This window comes from Dipodomys ordii, unplaced genomic scaffold (assembly GCF_000151885.1).
Source record: "Dipodomys ordii isolate 6190 unplaced genomic scaffold, Dord_2.0 Scaffold22, whole genome shotgun sequence".
Taxonomy (NCBI): domain Eukaryota; kingdom Metazoa; phylum Chordata; class Mammalia; order Rodentia; family Heteromyidae; genus Dipodomys; species Dipodomys ordii.
Genome location: NW_012267238.1, coordinates 2,685,590 through 2,711,589, shown reverse-complemented (window position 1 = coordinate 2,711,589; position 26,000 = coordinate 2,685,590). Strand labels below are relative to the sequence as shown.

The 26,000-nt window shown below is 38.9% G+C and overlaps 1 protein-coding gene across 1 annotated transcript in view; it reads left to right on the top strand.

Annotated features, from left to right (window-relative positions):
• The window catches only part of Fchsd2 (FCH and double SH3 domains 2), a 214,724-nt gene that overhangs the window by 146,376 nt on the left and 42,348 nt on the right, over positions 1-26,000 (top strand). The window contains exons 9-11 of the mRNA XM_013013961.1: positions 12,320-12,442; positions 20,464-20,559; positions 23,589-23,705. Of these exons, the coding sequence (XP_012869415.1) occupies positions 12,320-12,442; positions 20,464-20,559; positions 23,589-23,705 (336 nt within the window). The remainder of the gene's footprint in view (positions 1-12,319; positions 12,443-20,463; positions 20,560-23,588; positions 23,706-26,000) is intronic.

Sequence of the window (26,000 nt, the reverse complement as noted above, 5' to 3'; positions counted from 1 at the left end):
CTATTCGGGGTCTTTTATTGTTCCATATGAATTTTTGGATTGCCTCTTCTATTTCCTTGAAGAATGAGGTTGGAATTTTGATAGGTATTGCGTTGATTTATCTATTTTTTTTTTTTGCCAGTCCTGGGGATTGAACTTAGGGCCTGAGACTGTACCTGAGCTTCTTTTGCTCAAGGCTACCACTTGAGCCACAGCACCACTTCTGGATTTTTCTGTTCATGTGGAACTGAAGAATCGAACCCAAGGCTTCACGCATGCTAGGCAAGCACTCTACCACTAAGCCACATTCCTGACCCCAGGATCTATATTTTATACTAAGCAAACTGACATCCAAGATACTTTACTAATTTACATCCTCTAAGATACTAGTTTAGACATGGACTATACAGTGTCTATTAACAAACATTGTTATTTCAAACCCTTCCTTAAATCACAGCTTAATAGTGGCTGGGAAGGTGGCTCATAGGTAGAGTGCTTGCCTTGCATGCATTGAGCCTTGGGTTTGATTCCTCAACACCACAATAGCAGAAAAAGCCGAAACTGACCTGTGGCTCAAGTAGTAGAGTGCTAGCCTTGAGCTGAATCGCTGAGGCCCAGAGTTCAGGCCCCACAACCAAAAATCACAGCTTAATCAATATCTACTGAATACTGAATATCGTCTTTGTATCATTTTCTGGGTATACAAAAATAAATGTGACCCATCTCTTCCTTTTGAAGTGAAATAAAAATATTAAAATAGCTTTATTTACTATACATTGATAACCTCATTGCATATATTACTTGCTTTAATATTAAAATCCTACTTGATGGAAGTGGCGCTGTAGCTCAAGTGGTAGAGCGCTCGCCTTGAGCTGAAGAGCTGAGGGACAACGCCCAGGCCCAGAGTTCAAGTCCCACGGCCGACCAAAAAATAAATAAATAAAATCCTACTTGAAGCCGGGCACTGGTGGGTGGCTCATACCTGTAATCCTAATTATTCAGGAGGCTGAGATCTGAGGATCATGGTTCAAAGCCTGCTGGGACAGGAAAGTCTGTGAGACTCTTGTCTCCACTTAACCACCAGAAAGCTAGAAGTAGTGCTGTGGCTCAAATGGTAGAGCACTCTCCTTGGGCTAAAGAGCTCAGGGACAGCAACCAGGCCCAGAGTTCAAGCCTCATTACCAGAACAACAAAAAATCATACTTGATAACTGAAATTCTAAACATGCTTTTTTTGTGTGTGTGTGTCGGTCATAGGGCTTGAACTGTGGGCCTGGGCACTGTCTCTCAGCTCTTCAGCTCAAGGCTAGCGCTCTACCACTTAAGCCACAGCGCCACTTCCAGATTTTCTGGTGGTTTTTATTGGAGATTAGACTTTCCTACCCAGGCTGGCTTTGAACTGCGATCCTCAGATCTCAGCCTTCTGAGTAGCTAGGATTACAGGCCTGAGCCACCAGAGCCCTGCCTAAAGTGCTTTATTAAAGTCCTTTTAGTATTAAAACTGTGGTGCTTATTGTGGTAATCATAAGCATACAAACAAATCTTCATTTAAATACCATTGTGAGACTTGAGCCTTTGGAATGTTAGTAGTTAGAAGTTTAAAGGCAAGACTAGCAAGGTGGTGGCTCACTCCTGTAATCCTAACTACTCAGGAGGCTGAAATCTGAGGATAGAGATTTGAAGCCAGCCTGTGTACACACACACACACACACACACACACACACACACACACACGTAAGGCTGATGCCAAAGCTATTTCCTACTTAAGACAAAACTTGCTTGTACTGCTTTATGAAATTAGAGTCACACACACACGTAAGGCTGATGCCAAAGCTATTTCCTACTTAAGACAAAACCTGCTTGTACTGCTTTATGAAATTAGAGCTGAGCCATCTGTATTAGGCTATAAATGCCTTTTCAATTTGAATTTCTTTTCACTTTCTACACAGAAGCTATTGGACTGTCCCACAAGACACCAGGGGTCTTGCCAGACAAGACTGTGTAAATAGTCCACAGATATTTTCAAAGAAACTCCCTGGAACTTGCTTACAGAAAGAGCCACTAACCAGCTTCATAGGTTACCTAAAAGCCACAAAATTTTCCCTAAAACCTAGCAGAAATGTTAGTGTTTTTATTAGCTACAGTTAACTTTTTCTTTCTTGCCAGTACGGGGCCATGAACTTGGGGCCTCATGCTATTACTTGACTTTGCTCACTGCTGACAATCTACCACTTAAGCCACACTTCATCTTAGCTTTTTGTTGGTTAATTGGAGATGGAGTCTCAGCCTAAGCTGGCTTCCTCAAGTTTCTCTAGGTTTCATCCTCCTTAATAGCTAGGATTATGGGGGTGAGCTACCACATCCAGCTAGCCTGTCAACTTAAACATGTGAATCACCTTCTGTTACTTTTTAAAGAAAAGTAAGTTATAATTGTAGGTATCTTCAACTTTGGAATAGGGAAATTAAAACTTAATTTTGTTTCATAATTTAAATCTATTTTTTAAAAAGCTTTTTAAGGTACAATCAAGTTTAGCCACAATCTTACTAGTTGAGAGGAAATATTTAGTTGTAAATTTTTAGGGAAGAATTACTGTCATTGCTCCTGAGAAATGGATCCTGTTTTTTAACCTTCCTTCCTTTTTAAATGTCCTTGGCTAATGTTTTTTTTTCTGTGTTTCAAATACTGCTTAGACCAGCAGAAGTTTTTGCTGGAATAGACTTCAGAATAGACATGTCAATGTTTACACTAAAGAGAGCCAGATTCTTTTTTTTTTCACAGACAATGTACTTTAAAGATTTGATATTTTGAATATCAAAAGAAGTACAACTTGGATATTGCATTAGACATTGAAAATATCCTACATTATCTATTTAGTAGCTCAGAAATAATTTTATGAAGTATAAAGGCAAAAACGTTTATGACTCTAATCTTTGTGTGTGTGTGTGTGCATGTGTGTGCATGCATGCATGTGTGCCAGTACCAGATCATAAATTCAGGACATTGTGCTGTCACTCAGTTTTGCTCATGGCTGGTACTCTCCACTTGAACCATACCTCCAGTCCCCTAAAATTTCTATCTAAAGGGCATTCAGGTTGCCAGAATTAGTGAGACAGCTTCCTGAACAAGGCTTGATACTCTTTATCGTAAATATGTCACATTATTTTAGTACTTTAATGTAAAAACATACAGAAAAGATGCCCTTTAAATAACACAACCAAAAGGCAAATGAGAACTAATTAAAAATTCTAGAACTAAATTGGAGTGCTGGAGTTTTGGGGTTTTTTTTTGTTTTTTTGTGGGGGTTTTTTTTAGGGGGGGGGAGTTGTTTGTTTGTTTTGTTTTTTTGTAGAAGCATTTCTCCACCAGGCCTCTTGTGCCTTGAACTCTATGCTTCTAACTATGTAATCATGCCCTCTCCTCACTACCTGTAATCATCAAGACCACTGCTAAGGAAGGGCTCCTTTTGGCTGCTTGGTTGTCCTGGTTGGTAAGCATGAGTCTGCTATTTGAATGTTTAGTTTTTACCAAAAAAAGGATAGGAGACACATGTGCGCATGAACATACACAGATGTCTGGATGGCTCATATATAGGGGGAAAATGAGTCAATAGAAACTGCCCCTGAGGACTGTACTGAAGTCTATTATCTGGGACTTGCTAAATAATCGTTTTAAATTGCCTGCTTTCAAAATAAAGAAGTTCATGTATAAAGAACAAAAAGAAAACGTGAAAGTGAACCTCACTAAACAGGAAATATCAACAAAAATTAGAAATTATAAAAGGGTCCAGGTGCCAGTGACTCACACCTGTAATCCTAACTTCTCAGGAGACTGAGATCTGAGGATCATTGTTCAAAACCATTCTGGGCAGGAAGTGTGATCTTCCTTAACTGCAGAGCTGTGGGACAGCACCCAGGCCCAGCCCCACAGTAAAAGAAAGAGAGGGAGAGAGGGAGGGAGGGAAAGGAAAGGAGGAGACAGGCAGGCAGGGATGGAAGGAAGGAAGGAAGGAAAGAAAAAGGAAAGAAAAGAAAGAAAGAAGAGAAAGAAAGAAAAGAAAGAGGAGAGAGAGAGATGGGAGGAGGGAGGGAGGGAGGAAAGAAAGGGGGGAAGGAGGGGAGAAAGAAGGAAAGGAGAGAGGGAAAGAAAGAAAAAGTCAAAGAAAGAATATGTGTGTGTGTGTGTGTGTGTGTGTGTGTGTGTGTGTGTGTGAATCAAATAGAAATTCTATATTTAATAAGTAGAATAACTGCTGTGTGCTGGTAGCTCGTGTCTGTAATCCTAGCTACTCAGGAAGCTGAGACCTGAGGGCTGAAGTTCAAAGCCAGCCCTGGCAGGAAAGTCTGTAAGACTCTTACCTCCAATAAACCACTCAGAAAACCAGAAGTGGCACTGTGGCTCAAGTGGTAAAGCACAAGCCTTGAGCTGAAGAGCTGAGGGACAGCGCCCAGGCCCAGAGTTCAAGCCCTACAACCAACCAAGGGGGAAAAAAAAGTAGAATAACTTTCCAGGGGCTATATCTCAGTGTGAAGGAACTAGCCTGGCATATGTGAGGCCCTGGGTTCAATCCCAGGCATAACTAAAAGAGAAGTACAATATCTGAAACAAAAATACACTAAATGGATTCAGTAGTGAAATTGAGCTAGCAGATAAGTCTGTGAACTTAAAGGGAAATATATTGAGATTATCCAGTCCAATAAAGATTGGATAGTGCAATGTCTGTTTTAAATACAATACATAAAACAACAATAATAAAACATTTTGGTGAGCCTATTATGTATAAAGATATGTTTGTTCTGAGCACTTGGGGCTCAGACTTGTAATCCTAGCTACTCTGGAGGCTGAGATCTGAGGATTGTGGTTCAAGGTCAGCTTCAGCTAAAAAGTGGTGAGTCTCTTATCTCTAACCACCAGGAAAGCAGGAGTGGAGGGAGTTGTTGCTCAAAGTGGTAGAGCACTAGCCTTTAGCAAAAGAGCTCAGAGACAGCACACAGGCCCTGAGTTCAAGATGTTTCCATGATAATAGCAAAGAGCTGAGAGAAAATAGGGCAGTACAGAGTAAAAAGTCATTATATGTTGTTGCAATTAAATTTGTGTTAATCCAATCCAGATTGTTGTAAATTAAGGTGTTAATTGTAATCCCCACATAACTTCTAAAATTATATAAAATCATCAACAAATAAATTAAATGGTACATAGGGTATACCTGTTCAACAAACTCCTTGCGGAGAATTATCTAACTCATTTACAAGTAACATACTGTTTTGATCCATTGCATCTGGAAATTAAAAGTTGAAGAAAGTTCAGTGTTTTCCCAGAGTGACTTTGCTAATGAGCAGTGGAGCAGGGATTTGAATGCAATCATGTGTGGTTCAAAGCATTCTTCTGGCCTTTGCTGCAGTGGGATTGCAGTCTAAGTAATAGGTAGTGTACAACCGGATGGCCATAAGTAGTACCACAAATCTCTCTCTGCATGACTTCTCTGCATGCTATTAGATACTCAAGTGGATAGGATAGCACAGGCTTTAGAAAAACAGAAGTGAACTTTCTTTTCTTGGCTTTGTAATTCACAGACAGAAACTTTCATTTGCTTCCTCTTTCACACAATGAAAGCTCTCAGAGCATTTAAATAAAACAACCAAGTATGAAATTAAGTGACCTGTTGCTGATTTTAATGTCAGTTAACAAATTCAGCTGTGCATTAGGGTATTTACAGTAATACAAATGTAGCCTAAGACTTGCTTTGATTTTTTTTTTTAAATCTTTCTCTTTGCAGGTAGAATTTGAAGTCTTTTGAGAAAGATAGCAGCAGTCAGGCCATTGTTGTTTTCTTCCAACATAAGCAAAGGAGGGCTGTAAAATACCATCTTTTAATTTCAAAACGGCTCCCATTTATCATCTTGATATTTATTTCCTTGACTTTTACCAGAGACTATTTTAGAAATGCTCTCTGAAAAATCTGTTTTTCTAGGTTTCATTAAGGAAGCTCAGGAGATTTCAGCATAATGCTGTCACTACAGAATCTATGACCTTCCTGAATCTAAACAAGGAGGCTACTGTTTAAACGTTCTCACTTGAGAGGAAATTGCATCAAATGCTTAGAAAAATATATTTTTTTCTCCTAATTCCCAACTCATCATAATTTTTTCCACTTAAAACAAGTTCTTAGGAATTTATACTTTTCTGTAAAATAGAGATTCACTGGAAGGAACATTCTCAAATTCTTTATTATTAAATTTTACCATGAGGATATCTGCTGCCACTCTTCCCTTTTAAAAAATATTTTGAGTATTTACATTATGAGTTTGGGTTCCAAACAACTGATTTTAAAGATCAAGCAGATAGAATGAACGAAGAGGGCGGAGGTCATGTGTGAGAAGCATTTACATTTAGAGGAAAACATGGCTGCTTAGAGGCATTTCAAATTCAGGTTTTCACAAGTATTGCTGGACCAGCAAAATATATTCTGGACCAAAGTTCCCATAGCTTTTCAGTTTAAATACTACAAAATGATTCTCTTAGATATTTGTATTAATTGGTCAAAAGTTTGACTGCTTTTTGAAATATAAAATGGATGAGTTGGGACTGGGAAGGTGGCTCAGTGGTAGAGTGCTTGCCTTGCATGCATGAGGCCCTGGGTTCGATTCCTCAGCACCACATAAGCAAAAAGAAAAAAGCCAGAAGTGGCACTGTGGCTCAAGTGGTAGAGCACTAGTCTTGAGCTGAAGAGCTGAGGGACAGCGCCCAGGCCCAGAGTTCAGGCCCCATGACCAGACCCAAAAAAAAAAAAAACAAGTTCATAAAAACATGCCTTAAGGTAGGACTTTTATTCTGTCTCAACATCAACTGTATGTATTACTTCCATAACTACATACATGGGAATTATAGTATAGGTATTTGCATTCTGTATTTAAAGTACTTGATAGTTCCATCTAGTGGTGTATATACGACAGAAGTTCAGTTTTGATACTTAATATTTTGGGGACAGGGTGTTTTAAAAATTAATTTTATTGTCAAGGTGATATACTTAGGGGTTACAGTTACATAAGTAAGGTAGTGAGTACATTTCTTGTTGAACTTGTTACCCCCTCCCTCGTTTTTCTCCCACTTTCCCTTTCCCTCCAACCCCCCTCATAAAACTAGTTTTATAAGATTAATGCAATAGGGTAAGATTTAAAAGGGATTTTATTGTAAAACAATTCTTATATATAACATAAACACCCACACAATAAAATAAACGGCATCAAAAATTTAAACCTTCAGCAAGTTTCTAGTGGCTCACATCTCTAATCCTAACTACTAAAAAGTCTGAGATCTGTGGATTCCAGTTCAAAGCTAGTTCAGCTGACAAATCAAAGAGAATCTGGTCTCTAGTTAATTAGCAAGAAGCAGGAAGTGGAAGTCTGGTTTAAATGGTAAAGAACCAGCTTTGAGCAAAAAAATAAAAACTGAATTCAAGCACAAAAAAAATTAAACATTGTATCAAAAAACTATCAAGAAAGTAAAGCATTCCACAAAATGGGAGAAAATATTTGAAATTATTTTTTCTTGTAAGACTAATATCCAGAATATATAAAGAACTCTTACAACTTAACAGCAAAATGACAACCTAATTTAAAAAATCAAGTCAAGGAGTTAAATAGACTTTTTCTCAAAAAAAAAGTCTATAAATATCCAATAAGCACATGAAAAGATGCTCAACATCATTGGTAATTAGATAAATGCAACTCAGACCCTGAGTCCAAACCCCAGTATCTCCAAGAGAGAGAGAGAGTGAAACAGAAACAAATAAAAATGACAGTAAGATATTATCACCTGTCAATTAAAATGGCTTTCATAATTAAAAAAATTTTAAAGTTTGGCAGAGATATGGAGAAGTTAGAGCCTTCATTCATTGCAAACTGACCCTTAAATTAAACATAAAATTCCCATATGACCTAGTAATTTCACTCACAGGTGTATTCCTAGTTGTCAAAGCTAACATAAAGGTAGAGGTAAATTTTTAAAAGCAAAACAAAGATTTGGGAGTAGTATAAAAAAATTAAGATTATAATCAGTGTACATGTACACAGAGTGAAATGGCCACTGGAATGTCTAGAAAACAAAGGAAGGGTTGGTGGTTTTGTTAGGACAAATAAATCGAGCAAGTCATTATGAAAAAAAATTCATTGGATTTTCTATGCTTGGAGCTGGCGAGCTCTTATTGGTGAGCAGCAGCTGTCACTCTACAAATCTAGCTGGTTGCCAGTTTTGTCAGTTGCTAGGAAAAAATGGGAACTTAAGAGATAAGATGAACTGTTTTACTGAATTGTCCTAGCAGAGTTCCTGGAACAATCATTAGGACCTGAGTGTTCTTTTCCCCATGACTTTTGGGCTCTGTTTTAGATGTGTGTGTGACAAGAATGTTTTCATTGTGTGCTGAGTTTCCACACAGGTGGTCAAATAAAAAACCTGTATACTAGCATTCATAGCATTATTCATAATAGCCAAAAGGTAGAAAAGGAACTTCTCATTTAGTGATGAATGGATAAAACATAATATATTCATACAATGGAATATTATTCAGACATAAAAAGGAATGAAGTGTGATTATATTGATGAGCCTTGAAGATGTTATGCTAAGTAACAGTAGCCAGGCACAAGACCACATACTGCATGATTCCACTTATATGAAACATCTGGAATAGAGACAGAAAGCAGGTTAGTGCTTGTTGGGGAATGGAGAGAAGAATAAGGAGAGCCGGGCGCTGGTGGCTCACGCCTGTAATCCTAGCTACTCAGGAGGCTGAGATCTGAGGATCGTGGTTCCAAGCCAGCCTGGGCAGGAGAGACTGAGACACTCCTATCTCCAATAAACCACCAGAAAACTGGAAGTGGCGCTGTAGCTCAAGTGGTAGAGCGCTCGCCTTGAGCTGAAGAGCTGAGGGACAGCGCCCAGGCCCAGAGTTCAAGGCCCACGACCGACAAAAAAAAAAAAAAAGAATAAGGAGTAACTGCTTAATAAATACAGGGGTGGGCTGGGAAGGTGGCTCAGTGGTAGAGCACTTGCCTTGCATGCATGAGGCCCTGGGTTCAATTCCTCAGCACCATATAAGCAAAAAGAAAAAGCCAGAAGTGGTGCTGTGGCTCAAGTGGTAGAGCGCTAGCCTTGAGCTGAAATGCTGAGGGACAGCGCCCAGGCCCAGAGTTCTGGACCCACGACCGGACCCAAAAAAAATAAAAAATAAATAAATACAGGGGTTTGGTTTGGTTTGTCCATAGTGGAGGCCCTCAGGGCCCTATTCTTGCCCAGTAGACACTCTACCATTTGAGCTGTTCCCTGAGCCCTAGACAATTTGGACTGCTACTCACCAATTTATGTTTCTCAAATAGCTGGAATGACAGGCATGACTGCAAGGCCAACTTTTATTGATTGAAATAGAAGTCTCACTAACTTTTTGTCTAGACTGACCTCAAACTACAATCCTCCCAATTTCTACCTCCTGAGTAACTGGGATTGTAAGCATCAGCCACACTGCATTTGGCTCAGGAGTTGTTTTAAGCGGGGATGATGCAAGTGCTCTGAAATTAGATAGTGGTGATGGTTGCACATATATGAAAGTATTAGAGGACACTGAATTATACACTTCAAATTATTTAAATTGTCACTTGTATATTAGGTGAATGTTGCCTCAATGATTTTCCTGTGTGTGTGTGTGTGTGTGTGTGTGTGTGTACCAGAGCTTGAGCTCAGGGTTGCTTGGTCACACCTGGGCACCTGGTGCTCTACCATTTGAGCCACACCTCCAATCCAGCTTTTTCCAAGATAATTAGAGATAAAATCTTACAGACTTTTCTCAGTAGGTTGGCTTCAAACTTTGATCCTCCAGGTCTCAGCCTACTGAGTAGCCAGGATTACATGCCTGAACCACTGGTGCCTGACTGGTTTGTTTGTTAGAGTGTTGTTTTTAGTAAGGTCTTCCTGTGTAGTCCAGACCAACCTGGAGCATGTGAGCTTTCTGCCTCTGCCTTGGCCTTGAGTGTAGTACCATGCCTGCCTTACCTGTTTTTTTTTCAGTAATTTTTTAAAAAATTGGCATACATTAGTAGTACAGGGAATTTTATTGTGATAATTATATACTGTGTACAGTGTACTTTGATCAGGTTCACCTTCTCTGTCATATTCCCTTACTACACTCTTTTTTTTTTTTTGCCATTCCTGGGGCTTGAACTCAGAGCCTGGGCCCTGTTCCTAAGCTTCTTTTGCTCAAGGCTAGTACTCTACCACTTGAGTCACAGTGCCACTCCCAGCTTTATATGTTTATGTGGTACTGAGGAGCCTAATTTAGGGCTTCATACATGCTAGGCAAGCACTCTACCAATAAGCCACATTCCCAGTCCCCTCATTATCAAACAGTATTTGCTGTGTTTTATTGTGTTATATTAATTCCGTGTGTGTGTGTGTGTGTGTGTGTGTGTGTGTGTGTTTGTGTACTTTGATCCTTCACACTCCCTCCTTACCCTTTACTTTCTTTGATCCTTCACACTCCCTCCTTACCCTTTACTTTCTTCCTCTTCCCTCTCACTGATCCTCTAGTCTCCCTTTACACTCACAATATCATCAACATCATTATCATTTTAAGTCTGGATTCTACAAATGAGCAAGAATGCAGTATTTGTTTTTGCTAGCTTGGTTTATCTTATTCAACATGATAATCTCCAGTTCAAGTTATTTTCCTGAAAACAATGCAGTTTGATTCCTTATTCTTATCTCAGTTTTTAAGAAAACCTCCGTGGACTGACAAGTTATAATGTTATTATTACTGTAGATACTGTTTTCAATTGTTGTTGCTACTATTTATGTATTCTATTCTTTTTTGGGGGGTGGGGGCTGGGGCTGGTACTTGGGCTTGAACTCAGGGTCTGCTTGCTGTCCCTGAGCTTTTGTGCTCAAGACTAGGATTTTATCAGCTTGAACCACTGCTCTGCTTCCTGCTTATTTAGTAGTTTATTGGTGATAAGCATCTCTCAGACTTTCACACCCAGATGGCTTCAAACCTCAGTCCTCAGATCTCAGCCTCCTGAGTACCTGAAATTGTACAGATGCGAGCCGCTGGCATCCACGTATTCTGTTCTGCTTTTTAAGATTATTTAAAGTGGGGGAACTGATGTGGGGCCTTTAATTTTAACTACTTAGGAAGCTGAGATCTGAGGATCAAGGTTCAAAATCAACCCTAGCAGAAAAGGCTGTCAGATTCTTATCTCCAATTAACTACACAAAGAAAAGCCAGAAGTGGAGCTGTGGCTCAAGTGATAAGAGTGCTAGTTGAGAACAAAAAGCTGAGAGACACTGCTTAAGCCCTGAGTTCAAGCTCCAGGACTGGCATGCACAGGGCCACGTGTGTGCACATGTGCACAACACACACACACACACATACACACACACACACACACAAGGTTATTTGATATATTTTATATATTTGGTTTGGGCAATTTGTAATTTGATACCTGTATACATCTTACTGACTATAAATAATATCATACCTTTATCATTCCTTAAAATATTCAATATTTTTCTTTTTTTGTTTTAGAGGGGGCTGCCATAAATGTGTAAATAAATAAGGATGCTTAAAACTCTCTATGGATACTGTACTTGTATTTCTTCCCCCAAATAAGATCTCTGAGTCACTTTTCTTAATATTTCTTTTTTTTTTTTTTTTTGTCTGTTGGTCATGGGTTTTGAACTCTGGGCTTGGGCGCTATCCTTCAGTTCTTCAACTCAAGGCTAGTGCTCTACCACTTGAGCCATAACACCACTTCCGCTTTTCTTAATATTTCTATGTGTTTTATTTCTGACCATTCTTTAACAATATATACTGATTTATAATTCTACCAATAATGGGTGAGGAGACTGGAGATTAATGTTTACTGAGGTCTAACTTGATTCTAGGCTCTGTCTACAGAAGGTAATAGGAGGATGATCAGAGATCAGAACCCAAGTGCTTTTGTCTCCAGGTTCTGTCTATTTTCCCATTCACTTAGCAATATTAGGTTTTACCTGTGTCAGTTGCTGTTTATTAGAGTGATTCACAATTTCCCAAGTATCATCTGTTAATTATAATTTTGGGAGACAATGTTGTCAGACACCTTGTATTCATATACTGTTTTGTAGAATGGGAACTTCTTTGTATAACTACTTAAAGATAATAATGAAAAAAATTTAAAAAACCAACAGCCCAATTTAAAACAAAAAACAAAAACAAAATCTATCTTTTGTCCATTCATATTAGTATATTTTAAATTTAAATTAAACAAAGACATTATATGTCAACTTTTTTTACTTTTGTTTACTTTTCTCTTCCAGGCTCTTGATGGAAATGTATATGATCACCTCAAAGATTATTTAATAGTTTTCAGTCAGACTGAGCTGGAAACATGCCAAGCTGTACAAAACACATTTCAGTTTTTATTAGAAAACTCAAGCAAGGTAAGTGCAACAGGTGCTATTATCCATTTTAGAATCTAATGTGTTTTTGCATACATTTCAAAATGAAGAGATCAGCAATATTAGAAGAAAATTTAAAGGACAATTTTGTGTAAGCAGCATCTGCTTTGGGTTAGGCTTTTGCTTTTATTTTTTTGGTGTGGGAGTTGTTTGTTTTTGGCGAGAGCCTGGAATATGGTAGGCAAGTGTTCTACAATCATTTTGAGCATTTTTTTTTTAAGATGAGATCTTGCTAACTTTTCCCAGGCTGGTGTCTGACCTTCAGACTCTTGTCATCTCCTGGAGTAGCTGGAATTACATGTATGTGCCTGTAATGCTAAGCATTCTTTGTAATGAAGTTGGTAAAACTGGTGCCACAACCTTGAACGAAAAGGGAGGTAATGCGACTGGCCAGCTGAAATATCAGTTCACTGCCATATACATTGCCTTTGAGAAAAATGGTTGAAGAGTTTTGTCTTCCACTCTGATTTTGAATCCACTCAACTCAGTCATTTGACAAAACAACAGGTCACATATCAATGCAAAGAAAAATAAAGGAACACAAAGGGGAAACTGATAACTGTCTTGAAACTAAATACTATCATGTCTTTTTTTTATAAATTAAGCATTTTTCCTATATCCCATCATTCATTCATAGTGGTCTTTTGTTTAAAATGTTGATCAGCTCTGTTAACATGCCACCAAGGGTGGAGGAAACTTTTTCTGCCAAAGGCCATTTATAACATCATCTAAAGGACTTATAAAATTATCAATACAGGCAGACAACTGTGGGCAAATGACAAGAAGTATACTTAAGTGTATGTGTCTGTCTTGTCATGTCCCAAATAATTTTGGGTGCCTTATATGGCCCCAGATGTTACCTACCCCTATGAGAAAATAAAATTTATTTTCTTCAGGATCTGATAGATTACAATATTTTGCCATAGTGAAACTATAATCGAAATAAATTGTTCCGTAAAAACATGTTATTTTCGTTCTGATAAATATGTACTATATGCTTCCTGCATTTTGTAACTGTTACTTTAAAAGGTCTAGTTCAATTCTCTTTTTCAGCACAGTAAAGAGGGAAATGCTAATACCTGTAGAAACTCTTTAGAGTATTCATCATCACAAGACAGTCCAAGACATGAAAGAAAAGGGATGCAGACTCTTTATCTTTTTTCTTTTCTATTTTTGGTGCTAGTCCTAGAGCTTGAACTCAGGGCCTAGACACTGTCCTGAGCTTCTTTTGCTCAAAGCTAGCCCCACCTTATGGCTTTTGATGGTGGCTAATTCGAGATAAGTGCCTCATGGACGTTCCTGCCCTAGCTGTGATCCTCAGAGATCTTAGCCTCCTGAGTAGCTATGATACAAGCATGAGCCACAAGCTCCAGGCTTGAGATTCTTTATCTTAAAGGTACCTTTCTGTTGTACCTGAGCTTCTAATTCTGTTTTGAGAAAAACATTAAAAGTGCTAAGTTGAAAGACATAAAAACATTATTGGCCTTATGTTTTAATGTCTTTCTCATATATCTTATTTTCCCATATTTTTACCACCATAACACAGTAGTGTATAGAAAGGAGGAATGGATAGATAGTAAGATTTCTGAAAGAAAAGAAAAGTGTTATTCACAGAATAATGGTAATTGGTAAATAGAAGTTTATTAGACCATTCTTTTTATTATAGTGTATAAATATATTTGAAAATTTTTATAAATGTTAGACAAAAATTCTACAAAATTATGTTGACTTCATTCCTTCAATAGTTGATTTTTTTTTATTCCTGAACAGATTTTTGTTTTTTAGTCAGTCATTGGACTTGAACTCAGGGCCTTGTGTGCTGTCCCTGAGTATTTTTGCTCAAGGCTAGCACTCTACTATTTTGAGCCACAGCTCCACTTCTGGTTTTCTGGTGATTAATTGAAGACATGAATTTCATGGCCTTTTGTGCCCGTGGCACAGGTATTTTATAAGCTTATTTGCTTGCAGAGTTTTAATACCATGTTTGCTTTATTTTGATAAATCATACCAGTCCATTTTCCTACTTTTTCTGGAACCAACTTTTGTTCTGCTTCTCAATGTTCTGTTTATTGAATTTTATTTTATTTTATTTTCAGTCGTGGGGTTTGGATTCTGGGCTTGGGCTCTGTCCCTGAGCTCTTCAACTCAAGGCAAGCACTCTACCTCTTAAGCCACTTCCGTTTTTGTGGTGGGTTATTGGAGATAAGAGTCTCACAGACTTTACTGCCTAGGCTGGCTTTGAACTGCATTCCTCAGATCTCAGCCTCCTGAGTAGCTAGGATTACAGGCGTGAGCTACCGGCACGTGGCATGTTTATTTAATTTTTGCCTTCATCTACAATTTTTCTTTCGATGTTCTTAATGTTCTTTTTATTTTTCCATGCATATTTTTCAATGTAAGTAGTTTATTTTCAGTGTTTCTCATTTTCTGGTACATCCACTTGAGTCTCAACTATTTTTCTGCTTTTACTGCAGTCTGTGACATGTACAACTTTTGTTGTTATTTCTCTATTTCCCCGTCATTAGCCCATGAATTATTTAGAAGTGAGTTCTCAACAACAACAAAATGAGTTTTTCAGTTTATATTCAATAGGCATGTAGGCAGGGTGACTTTTTTTATTTTCATTTTTATAGAAACTATATTTTGTTGTATTGTACAACGTTTGATTATCCCCTGGAAAAAAAATCTTTAAAATTTCTTTTTCCAAGAAAAAGTTAGATTTTATATACCATCCTTATTTTTAAAGCACATAATTATAACAGATAGCTAATATTATAATGCACTTCTTAATTTTTGGGGAGTTTTTAGCACCACTTACATCCAAATCCTATGAGATTAGCATGATCATGTTCATTTTATGGGATAAAACACAGACTCAGGACTTGCCAGAGGTAACACACTCATTCACAGTATTTTCCATTCTGTGGGTCGTGCCTACTCTATTATGTTAGCTCCTTAGCTTCTTTTAATTGAAAACTAATTAAGAATTTATGAACTACTTTGGACATATAAGTAGATAAACTTCCATTTTCTGTATTCACTCACTAGTATCTCACTCCCCAGAGATAAGATATAATGGAGATAGATGCTTACATTTATATTGAAAGTGGTAGGAATAAATATTTAATACAAATGATATAACTAGGGGATATGCTTTTTTTGTTCCAAGTGAAAAGAACTCATACCTAACAATTTTTATGCCATGGGCTTTTCTGTTACCAAGAGGTTATTTGGCTGCTCTTGTTAAATTGCCAAAAAAACAGTTCAGTGATTGATAAACCATTGAGAGGTTTGAAATTCTGTTTTTTCATTCTATACCATTACTAATTTATCTTTTGAGGTACAAACCTATTCTCCCACTTTCTAAAATGTAACATTCCCAAAGATATGAGATAAGTTACACTGATATGACACACTATAAATTTAAGATATTCTCTGTATCTTTCATCCCCTAAATGGTAACAGCTGGTCCTAGCAGCTGTTATTAAGTTTTAATTATTTATAAAGCTTGCTCTTCTTAATATTTTATGAAATACTTTGTATATGTAACTGAAGCAGATGTTGTCATAGATATTTTCACTAGGATAGTAATTCCAAAGAATAGTAAACCAATCTTTATAGTGTGTTTATACATTATTGATTTCTGTCTGCATAAGGAAACTCCTTAAAAATAATAATATAGCTTTTGAAACAATATATTAAATAAAATAGTATTCTGTGTGTGCTTTTAAATTAGTCTTTATTGTTATTAATACCTAAAAGACAAACCAAAAAAGTAATAAAATGAAGAGTAAAATCATATGATTCTTTCAGTGGAAACAGAAAAAAACATATGGTAAGGAACTGGGAAGGTGGCTCAGTGGTAGAGTGCTTGTCTTGCATGCATGAGGCCCTGGGTTTGATTCCTCAGCACCACATAAGCATATAGTAAATTCAGTGCTCTTTTTTGTGACTTAAAAAAACTAATAATAGGGGCTGGGAAGGTGGCTCAGTGGTAGAGCGCTTGCCTTGCATGCATGAGGCCCTGGGTTCGATTCTTCAGCACCACATAAGCAAAAAGAAAAAAGCCGGAAGTGGCGCTGTGGCTCAAGTGGTGGAGCGCTAGCCTTGAGCTGAAGAGCTGAGGGACAGCGCCCAGGCCCAGAGTTCAGGCCTCACAACCGGACCCCAAAAAAAAACAACAACAAAAAACTAGTAATAGAGGGCTGGGAAGGTGGCTTAGTGGTAGAGTGCTTGCTTGCCTTGCATGCATGAGGCCCTGGGTTCAATTCTTCAGTTCCACATAAGCAGAAAAAGCCGGAAGTAGCGCTGTGGCTCAAGTGGTAGGGTGCTATCCTTGAGCTGAAGAGCTGAGGGACAGCGCCCAGGCCCAGAGTTCAGGCCCCACAACCAACAAAAAAAAAAAAAAGAAGAAGAAGAAAAGTAATAATAGAAAGAAATATAGGCTGGGCACTGGTGGCTCAGGCCTATAATCCTAGCTACTCAGGAGGCTGAGATCTGAGGATCGCAATTCGAAGGCATCCCGGGCAGTAAGGTCCGTGAGACTCTTACCTCCAATAAACCACTCAGAAAACCGGAAGTGGCACTGTGGCTCATGTGGTAGAGCACTCACCTTGAGCTGAAGAGCACAGGGACAGTGCCCAAGCCGAGTCAAGCCCCACGACCAACGAAGGAAGGAATGAAGGAAGGAACCAAACATGGTAGCATTTGTGGAAAATCTACAGCTAGAACACTCAAAAGTACATAGAGGGCTAGGAAAGTGGCTCAGTGGTAGAGTGCTTGCCTTGCATGCGGCCCTGGGTTCGATTCTTCAGCACCATATAAGCAGAAAAAAAGCTGGAAGTGGTGCTGTGATAGAGTGTCAGCCTTGAGCTGAAGAGCTGAGGGACAACGCCGAGGCCCAGAGTTCAAGCTCTATGACCGACCAAAAAAAAAAGTAACATAGAGTATGGTATGGGCATTAGATGTACAGACCAATAAAACGAAATTGGGAGCCAGAAAATAAACCCAAACTTCTGTGAGCAATTGATTGTCAACAAAGATTTCTTGACAATTTAGTGAGAAAAGAATATTATCTCTAACCAAAAGTTCTGGCTCAAATGGATTAACCATTTACAAAGAAATGAAGTTGAGGGACTGGGAAGTTGGCTCAGTGGTAGAGCGCTTGCCTTGCATGCCTGAGGCCCTGGGTTCAATTCCTCAGCACCACATAAGCAAAACAAACAAACAAACAACAACAACAACAAAGAAATGAAGTTGAATTAAGTTGCATCTCTACCTCTGACAGTTTTTCATGAATTGTAATGTACTGCAAATAAATAATGAGTAAAGAAAAAGCTACAGAACACAATTTGGGTTTCTGTAAATCAAATATTGATTTCTACTGCTTCCCAAGAATATAATGCAATGATCCATCTTATCATACTGTTTGTTTTGCTGCTTTATGTGTAGTAGTATATGCATATATATACACACACATATATATGTATATACATATGTATATTAGTCTGTACAGAAAGCAACAAATATGTATATATGTGTGTGTGTGTATTATTATATGTGTGTATGTATTCATATGCACATATGTATAGGTATCTATGTATATGATATATATTTGTATAGGGGTGTGTTTTATGTGTTTGTGTGTGTGTGTGTGTATTTCTTTTTAGTTTGTCTTCGTGGTATTCTTTTTTTTTGGGGGGGGGGGTCCGGTCGTGGGGCCTGAACTCTGGGCCTGGGCGCTGTCCCTCAGCTCTTCAGCTCAAGGCTAGCGCTCTACCACTTGAGCCACAGCACCACTTCTGGCTTTTTTCTTTTTGCTTATGTGGTGCTGAGGAATCAAATCCAGGGCCTCATGCACGCAAGGCAAGCGCTCTGCCACTGAGCCACCTTCCTAGCCCCTCGTGGTATTCTTTTTTTTTTTTTTTGTCGGTTGTGGGGCTTGAACTCTGGGCCTGGGCACTGTCCCTCAGCTCTTCAGCTCAAGGCAAGCGCTCTACCACTTGAGCTACAGCGCCACTTCCGGTTTTCTGGTGGTTTATTGGAGATAGGAGTCTCACGGTCTCTCCTGTCCAGGCTGGCTTTGAACCGCGATCCTCAGGTCTCAGCCTCCTGAGTAGCTAGGATTACAAGCGTAAGCCACCAGCGCCCGGCCCTCGTAGTATTCTTTAAGATAGTATTTTGAGCTCAGCGCCAGTGGTGCATGCCTGTAATCTGAGCTATTCAGAAGTCTGAGATCTGAGGATTGCTGTTCAAAGCCAGCCCAGCCAGGAAATTCCCTGAAACTCATATTCAGTTATCCACCAGAAAACTGGAAGTGGTGCTGTGGCTCAAAGTGGTAGAGTCCCAGCCTTGAGTGAAAGATCAGGAACAGTGCCCAGGCCCTTGAGTTTAAGCATGAGGACTGACAAAAACACTATTTTTTAATACAATCTTTCAAAAAGTTGTCAAGAAATACTCTAAAAATAGGATTTTGAGGTAGGCCCTGGTGGCTCATGCCTGTAATCCAAGCTACTCAGGAGGCTGAGATCTGAGGATCCCTGTTCAAAACCAGCCCCAGGAAGAAACTCGTGAGACTCTTATCTCCAATAACCCACTACAAAACCAGAAGTGGCGCTATGGCTCAAGTGGTAGAATGCTTGCCTTGAGCTGAAGAGCTGAGGGACTGATGCTGGGAAAGGGGCTCAGTGGTAGAGCACTTGCCTTGCATGCATGAGGCCCTGGGTTCGATTCCTCAGCACCACATAAGCAGAAAAAGCTGAAAGCGGTGTGTGGCTCAAGTGGTAGAGCGCTACCCTTGAGCTGAAGAGTTCAGGGACAGTGCCCAGGCTCAGAATTCAGGCCTCACAACTGACAAAAAATAAATTAAAAAAAAAAAAAAGAGCTGAGGGACAGTACCCAGGCCCAGAGGTCAAGCCCCACGACCGACAAAAAAAACAATATATATATATTAATATATATATATATATATATATATGTACGTATGTATGTATGTATATGATTTTGTATTAGGAATAGGATTATCTGTCAATTTCCTAGTGGACAGGAATCTTCATAAAACAGACTGAGGAGGCCCATTAAACTAAAAGGCTAGGAGGAGAAACTATAAGTAGTAACATACTTCTCTCTCTTTCCATCTCATAACCTCCCCCTCTCTCCTCCTATTTTCCTCTTTCTTAACACCCCGACTTCCTGGGCCAAAGAAAGGTACGTTTTTATGTGATAGCTGTCTTTTCACTCTCTGAAAATATTATGACTGCCTGTAATCCCACCTACTCAGAAGCCAGAGAATGAAAGGATCTTTTTTTAAGCCAACCCAGACAAGAAAGTTTCTTTAACCACACCTCATCTTAACCAAAAAGTTGGCCATGATAACCTGCACTCTTCATCATAAATATACTGGAGGAATAAATAAGAGGATTGGAGCCCAAAGTGGCTTGGGTAAAAATGGAAGACCCACATCCAAAAACAAAGCAAAAAGGGCTAGAAGTGTGACTCAAGTGGTAGAATGCCTGCTTAACAAGTATAAGGCCTTGAATTCAAACACTAGTATTATACACACACTCAATGTTTATAAAATATAAATTAAATATGTATTTATCATATATGTGTATATATATATATTTACCAAATTTAGATACCTGAGAAAATAGTACAGGTAAGTAAAAACTCTTATGGAAAATGAAAAATAGGATATATAATATTGTTTCTTTTTTAACAGGGGCTGGGAGGGTGGCTCAGTGGTAGAATGCTTGCCTCCCATGCATGAGGCCCTGGGTTCAATTCCTCAGCACCTCATAAACAGAAAAAACCTGAAGTGATGCTGTGGCTCAAGTGGTAGAGCACTGGCTTTGAGCTGAAGAGCTGAGGGACAGCACCCCGGCCCAGAGTTCAAGCCCCATGACTGACAAAAAAAAAAAGTTGAATAAATCTTAAACTTTTAAATGTAATTACTAAATATTTTAACCTCATTAAAGACTTAAGATATCTTATTTTCTCTTTAGGTGGTACGGGACTATAACCTTCAACTGTTTTTACAAGAGAATGCTGTATTTCACAAACCTCAGCCTTTCCAGTTCCAGCCTTGTGAAAGTGATACTGTAAGGGGATTCCAGATTGTTTTACTTGTTGTGCAGTTGTATTTGTGCTTTAGTAACTATCGATTTTGGAGTCGTCTGGAACAGAAGAGTGTGCATCATTAATTTTATAACAAAACTACTGGTACAGAGACACCATGACATTTCTTCTTTCTGAAACATGGTTAATATGCCCAGTGTCTTTATGCTAACAACTTTCTCCTGCATGAAGTTAAGTTAGCCTAGGATGAATGAAGTAGAACATTCAAACATATAGAATATGGACAAGTTTTTCAAACTTGATCAACTTAAAATTGGGCCTTATTTGAGATTATTTTTGCCCTTCTACAAAAAGTAACAGAAACAGTGTTCTCACTTCCAAAATAACAGAATAACAGTGACTCTTACTCCACTTTTCCAAAGCCCAGTGATGGCCCTAACTTCTTTCATTTCTAGACACTGTGCTAAATGTTCTTACCTGTGCTGTCCTTATTTGCCTTAAAATTCTAACTCTGTGCTATTTTCTGTCCTTGCGCAATCTTTACTGGGCAGAGTTTAAAAGCTGCCCAACTGGTGGATATTGAACTGTCCCCTGTCAGTGCTCTGAGAATGACCATAGCTGAGGTATATGGGGGTATGGGTCAGGGTGGGAGGGATGGATGTGTGGGTTTGCATGTCAATAAAGGGCAGGACCTGGGGTTGGTATGAAAGTCATATGTAAAGGGGGCTATTAAATATATTGGCCATGACATTGCTTTTACCTTAGAGAGCAGAATTTTCCTTTTCTGTGTCTAGTGAAGAGTTCATTTTTCATCTTGTCTGAAGCACCTTCATTTTCCCAACATAGGTGCTAGGATGAACTAACAAGCTCACTTTCCTTTATTAAAGGGGAAATGATGACCTATAGCTAATGTGATTGCAATAATAATGTTCTTTCTACCATTTATTTTATCTTTGGAGAAGGATGTTAGTCACCTGGGAGGCAATTCATTTTTTCACAATGGAAAACAATAAATAATCTGTGCTTTTATAAAACTCCCTAATAATGATTTTGAAATGTTTGCTTCAATTTTTTTTTTCATGTGTGTGAACTAGGGTTTGACCTTTGGGTCTCCTACTTTCTAGACAGGTGCTCTCCATTTGGGCCACATTTCCAATCCTGTTTTTCACTGAGTTTGTATGTGTGTGTGTGTGTATGTGTGTGTAAGTGCTCACACCAGGTGTAGGGTTTGTTTGGGGGTTTTTTGTTTTTGTTCTTTTGGGTTTTTTTGTTTTGTTTTGTTTTGTTTTTGTCGGTCATGGGGCTTGAACTCTGGGCTTGGGTGCTATCCCTCAGCTCTTTGGCTCAAGGCAAGCACTCTACTGCTTGAGCCACAGTGCCACATCTGGTTTTCTGGTGGTTTATTGGAGATAACAGTCTCACGGACTTTTCTGCCCAGGTTGGCTTTGAACTGTGATCCTCAGATCTCAGCCTCCTGAGTAGCTAGGATTACAGGCGTGAGTCACTGGCGCCCAGCCTTGGGTGTAGGGTTTATGCTTAGGGCCTCACCCTCTTTCTCAGCTTTTTAACTCAAAGCTGGCACTCTACCCTTTGGGCCATACCAATATTTCTGGCTTTTTGCTCGTTAATTGGAAATAAGAGTCTCTCAGATTTGTCTGCCCAGAATGGCTTTGATCCTCCACTCTCAACCTACTGATTAGTTAGGACTATAGGTGTGAGCCCCCAGTGCCCAACTATATCCAGCTTTTTGTTGGTTGAAATGAGGTATCAGGAACTTTTTGCCAGGACTGATCTCTAACTATGATCACTCCCAGTCTCCAGATCCTGAGGAATTAGGATTATAAATGTGAGCCACAACACAAAGCCTTATGGTGGTTTTAATTTTCATTCACTTAATGACTGTGGTTGAATTTACCTAATGCTTCTTTTATGGGCTCATTGGCCATTAATATATCCACTTCAAAAAAAAGTCTGTTCTAATCTTTTGTTCATTATTTTGACTGAGTTTATTTTCTTTTTATAGATTATGTCTTGAAGATGAATTAAAGTTTACCCTGAATAGTCAAAAAATAATATGATAGGGATTAAAGATAATCATTAAAAATAATACTAACGGGTCTGGGAAGGTGGCTCATTGGTAGAGTGCTTGCCTAACACTGTAGGTTCGATTCCTCAGCATCACATAAGCAGAAAACGCCAGAAGTGGCACTGTGACTCAAGTGGTAGAGTGCTAGCCTTGAGCTGAAGAGCTGAAGGACAGCACCCAGACCCAGAGTTCAGGCCCCACGACCAACAACAACAACAAAATAATAATAATAACAACAACTAGGCGCTGATGACTCATGCCTGTAATCCCAGCTACTCTGGAGGTTGAGATCTCAGGATCATGGTTCAAAGCCAACAGACAGGAAAGTTTGTGAGACTCTTATCTGCAATTAACCAAAAGAAACCAAAAGTACATCTGTGGCTCAGAGTAGTAGCAAAAGAGCTCAAGGACAGTATCCAGGCCCTGAATTCAAGCCCCAGGACTGACAAAATAAAATAAATAAAAACAGAAAAAGGGCAAAGTTAGCTTATAAATTGGTAGCAAGTTGGTGATGGACTTTAACCAAATTAAATCCAGTATCTTGGGGCAGAAAGAAGGATTATGTGCTGTTGCTTTATTGTCTTATTCCTCTCAATTCTGTTCAACTATTTTTATTCTTTAATTGCATTGAAATTATTGAATTGTTTGCATGTCTATCTGTTCAGTGGCTCAGTATTGTAGGTTGGCATAAAAATCTTTTTCTTCCTTACTTAGCTTAGCTAGGTTCCTTTATACCCAAAAGTCCATAGTTTTAGAGATGATGCTTTCATGTTTAGCCATGTAATACAAAAAGCCTGTGTTAATTTATGGTTCAGTACTACTTTCCTGGTCTTTTTCTGACTCTGTGTAGCAGGGCCCGACATTTTGAGTGTCGATTAAGGGAATGTCTTCTGGTCTAGCTCTAGAAAGGTAACAATTGCATTAAGGATAACAATACTTCTCTCTCTTTTCTCTCTTGTGTTGTAGAGTCGACAACTGGAATCAGAAACTGGGACTACAGAGGAACACAGTCTAAATAAGGAGGCTCGGAAATGGGCCACACGGGTGGCACGTGAGCACAAAAACATTGTTCATCAACAGCGGGTAAGTGAAGTAGAAGACATCTTATCTACAGTCAGTGTAAATCAAATATCAAACAAATTTTAGAAGTTGAATTTTATTAATGTGAAAATACTGTGGGTTTTTTTCTGTACTTTCTCAATAGTCAGCATTATGCTCTTAGTTATCTGCTTATCTTAAAATTTTAATAAATCTTCTAGCAACAACATAATATTATATCTGTTTGCCACAGAAATACCTAGCAAAGCTACAGATAATGTATTACAGCCTTTGGGACAGAGAAGGGCATATGTACATTGGATTTAAAGACACAACTATAGATTCCATTAAAGTGAATTTTCAATACTAAACTCTAAGCACAAAGCAGTTATTTTAAGTATAGTTTTCCCCCAATTTTATTCCTATCTTTATCGTGTGTGTGTGTGTCTGTGTGTGTCTGTGTCTGTGTCTGTGTGTGCCTGTGTCTATGTCTGTGTCTGTGTGTATGAAAGAGAGAGAGCAAGGGTATGTCAGGGCCTGGGTGCTGTCCATAAGCTCTTTTATAGTCAAGGTTAGTGCTCTACCACTTGAACTATAGCTCTACATCTGCCTTTTTGATAGTTAGAGATAAGAGTCTCATAGATTTTCCTGCCTGGGATGGCTTCAAACTGCAATCTTCATGCCAGGTACCAGTGTCTCACACACAGGAGGCTGAGGTCTGAGAATCACAGTTCAAGCCAGCAGAGGCAGAAAAGTCCATGAGACTTTTGTTTCCAACTAACTATCATAAGACCAGAAGTGGGCGCTATGGCTCAACTGGTAGAGTACTTGCCTTGAGCCGAAGAGCTCAAGGACAGTACCCAGACCCAGAGTTTAAGCCCCACAACTGACAAAAAAACAAAAAACAAACAAGCAAAAACCTGCAATTCTCATATCTCAGTCTCCTGAGTAGCCAGGATTACAGGCATGAGCCACTGGCTTCTAGCTGTCTCTTGTTTGTTGTTGTTGTTGTTATTGTTCGTTTGTTGTGGGGGAGTTGCCTTCACAACTTTTTAAAAGAGTTTTCTGTATTTATTATCTCTCTATCCTTACCTCTCACTGGATTTTCTTTGATTTTAAATGCCTGAGGGTTTGCTGAGCTTTTTAGATCCATTCATTTAGGTCTTCCCCTCCTTTCTCTTCTCTTCATTCTCTTCCTTCCCTTCAAAAAGACTAAATTGACAAAATCAGCATGCAGCCTGTGTTGCAAGATCCAAAGTAGACTCTTTGGTTTCTCATTTTTCTTAACCAGTCAAAGATTCCATGACAGTTAACAACTCCCTTCATCTTAAAACATTTTCTTCTCTGTCATCCATGACTTACCAATCCTCTCTGGATGCTCCTAGATTCTTTCATGGATTTCTCTATTTCTGCCCCCAACTAAATATTTTAATTCCTTAGGTTTTTTTGTTACTAGGCCACCTTCTTTTCATCTTCTATACTCTCAGTAAAAGCAGTTTCAATCACTTCCATGATTTTACTTACAACTAAGTCATAAATTAATATTTCCAACATTGAGCCTTACTACTATCTGCCCCTTAGCTCTTTTGCCTATTTTGGCAACTTAATTTCACTGTCTTGTCAACATCTCAGATTCTTTGTTCCTCGTATGGAATGCTGCATAGCAAACTATCTCAAACTTAATGCCACAAATGAGAGCCTTTTTTTTCTCTCTCTCTAGTCCTGGGACTTACACTCAGGGCCTAGGCACAGTCCTTAAGCCTCTTTGTGCTCAAGGCTAGCACTCTACCACTTGAGTCACAGCACCACTTCTATCTTTTTCTTAGTAGTGTTTATTCGAGATAAGAGTCTCATGAACACTATGATTTGAGGCCTGGGCTGGATTCAAATTGCAGTCCTAAGATTTCAGCCTCCTAAGTAGCTAAGATTAGAGGTTTGAGCTACTGGCTCCCAGCTAAGAGCATTTTTTAAAATATCATCTCCCTATTCTCAGTATTAGGTCTCACATGTTTGTAGTCAGATAGTTGCCAGTGCTGGTGACATCTGACAGGCTTCCCCACTATAATACCTGGTGCTTGGACTGGGAATAGTTGAACAGCTATGAACTGAACAGCTGAAATTCTCATCCATCTCTATCTCTCTGAAGTCTTTTCACATAGTCTGTCCAACAGGGCAGCTTCCAATTGGATGTTCTTCTTTTATGAAGTGCAATGAATGTACTTCTTTTTTCTTTTTTTTTTATTTGTGAAGATACTGTACAGAGGGGTTACAATTACATGGGCAGGATAATGCGTACATTTCTTACCAAGCATTGCAGCCTCCTCCTTTTGTTTACCCTTC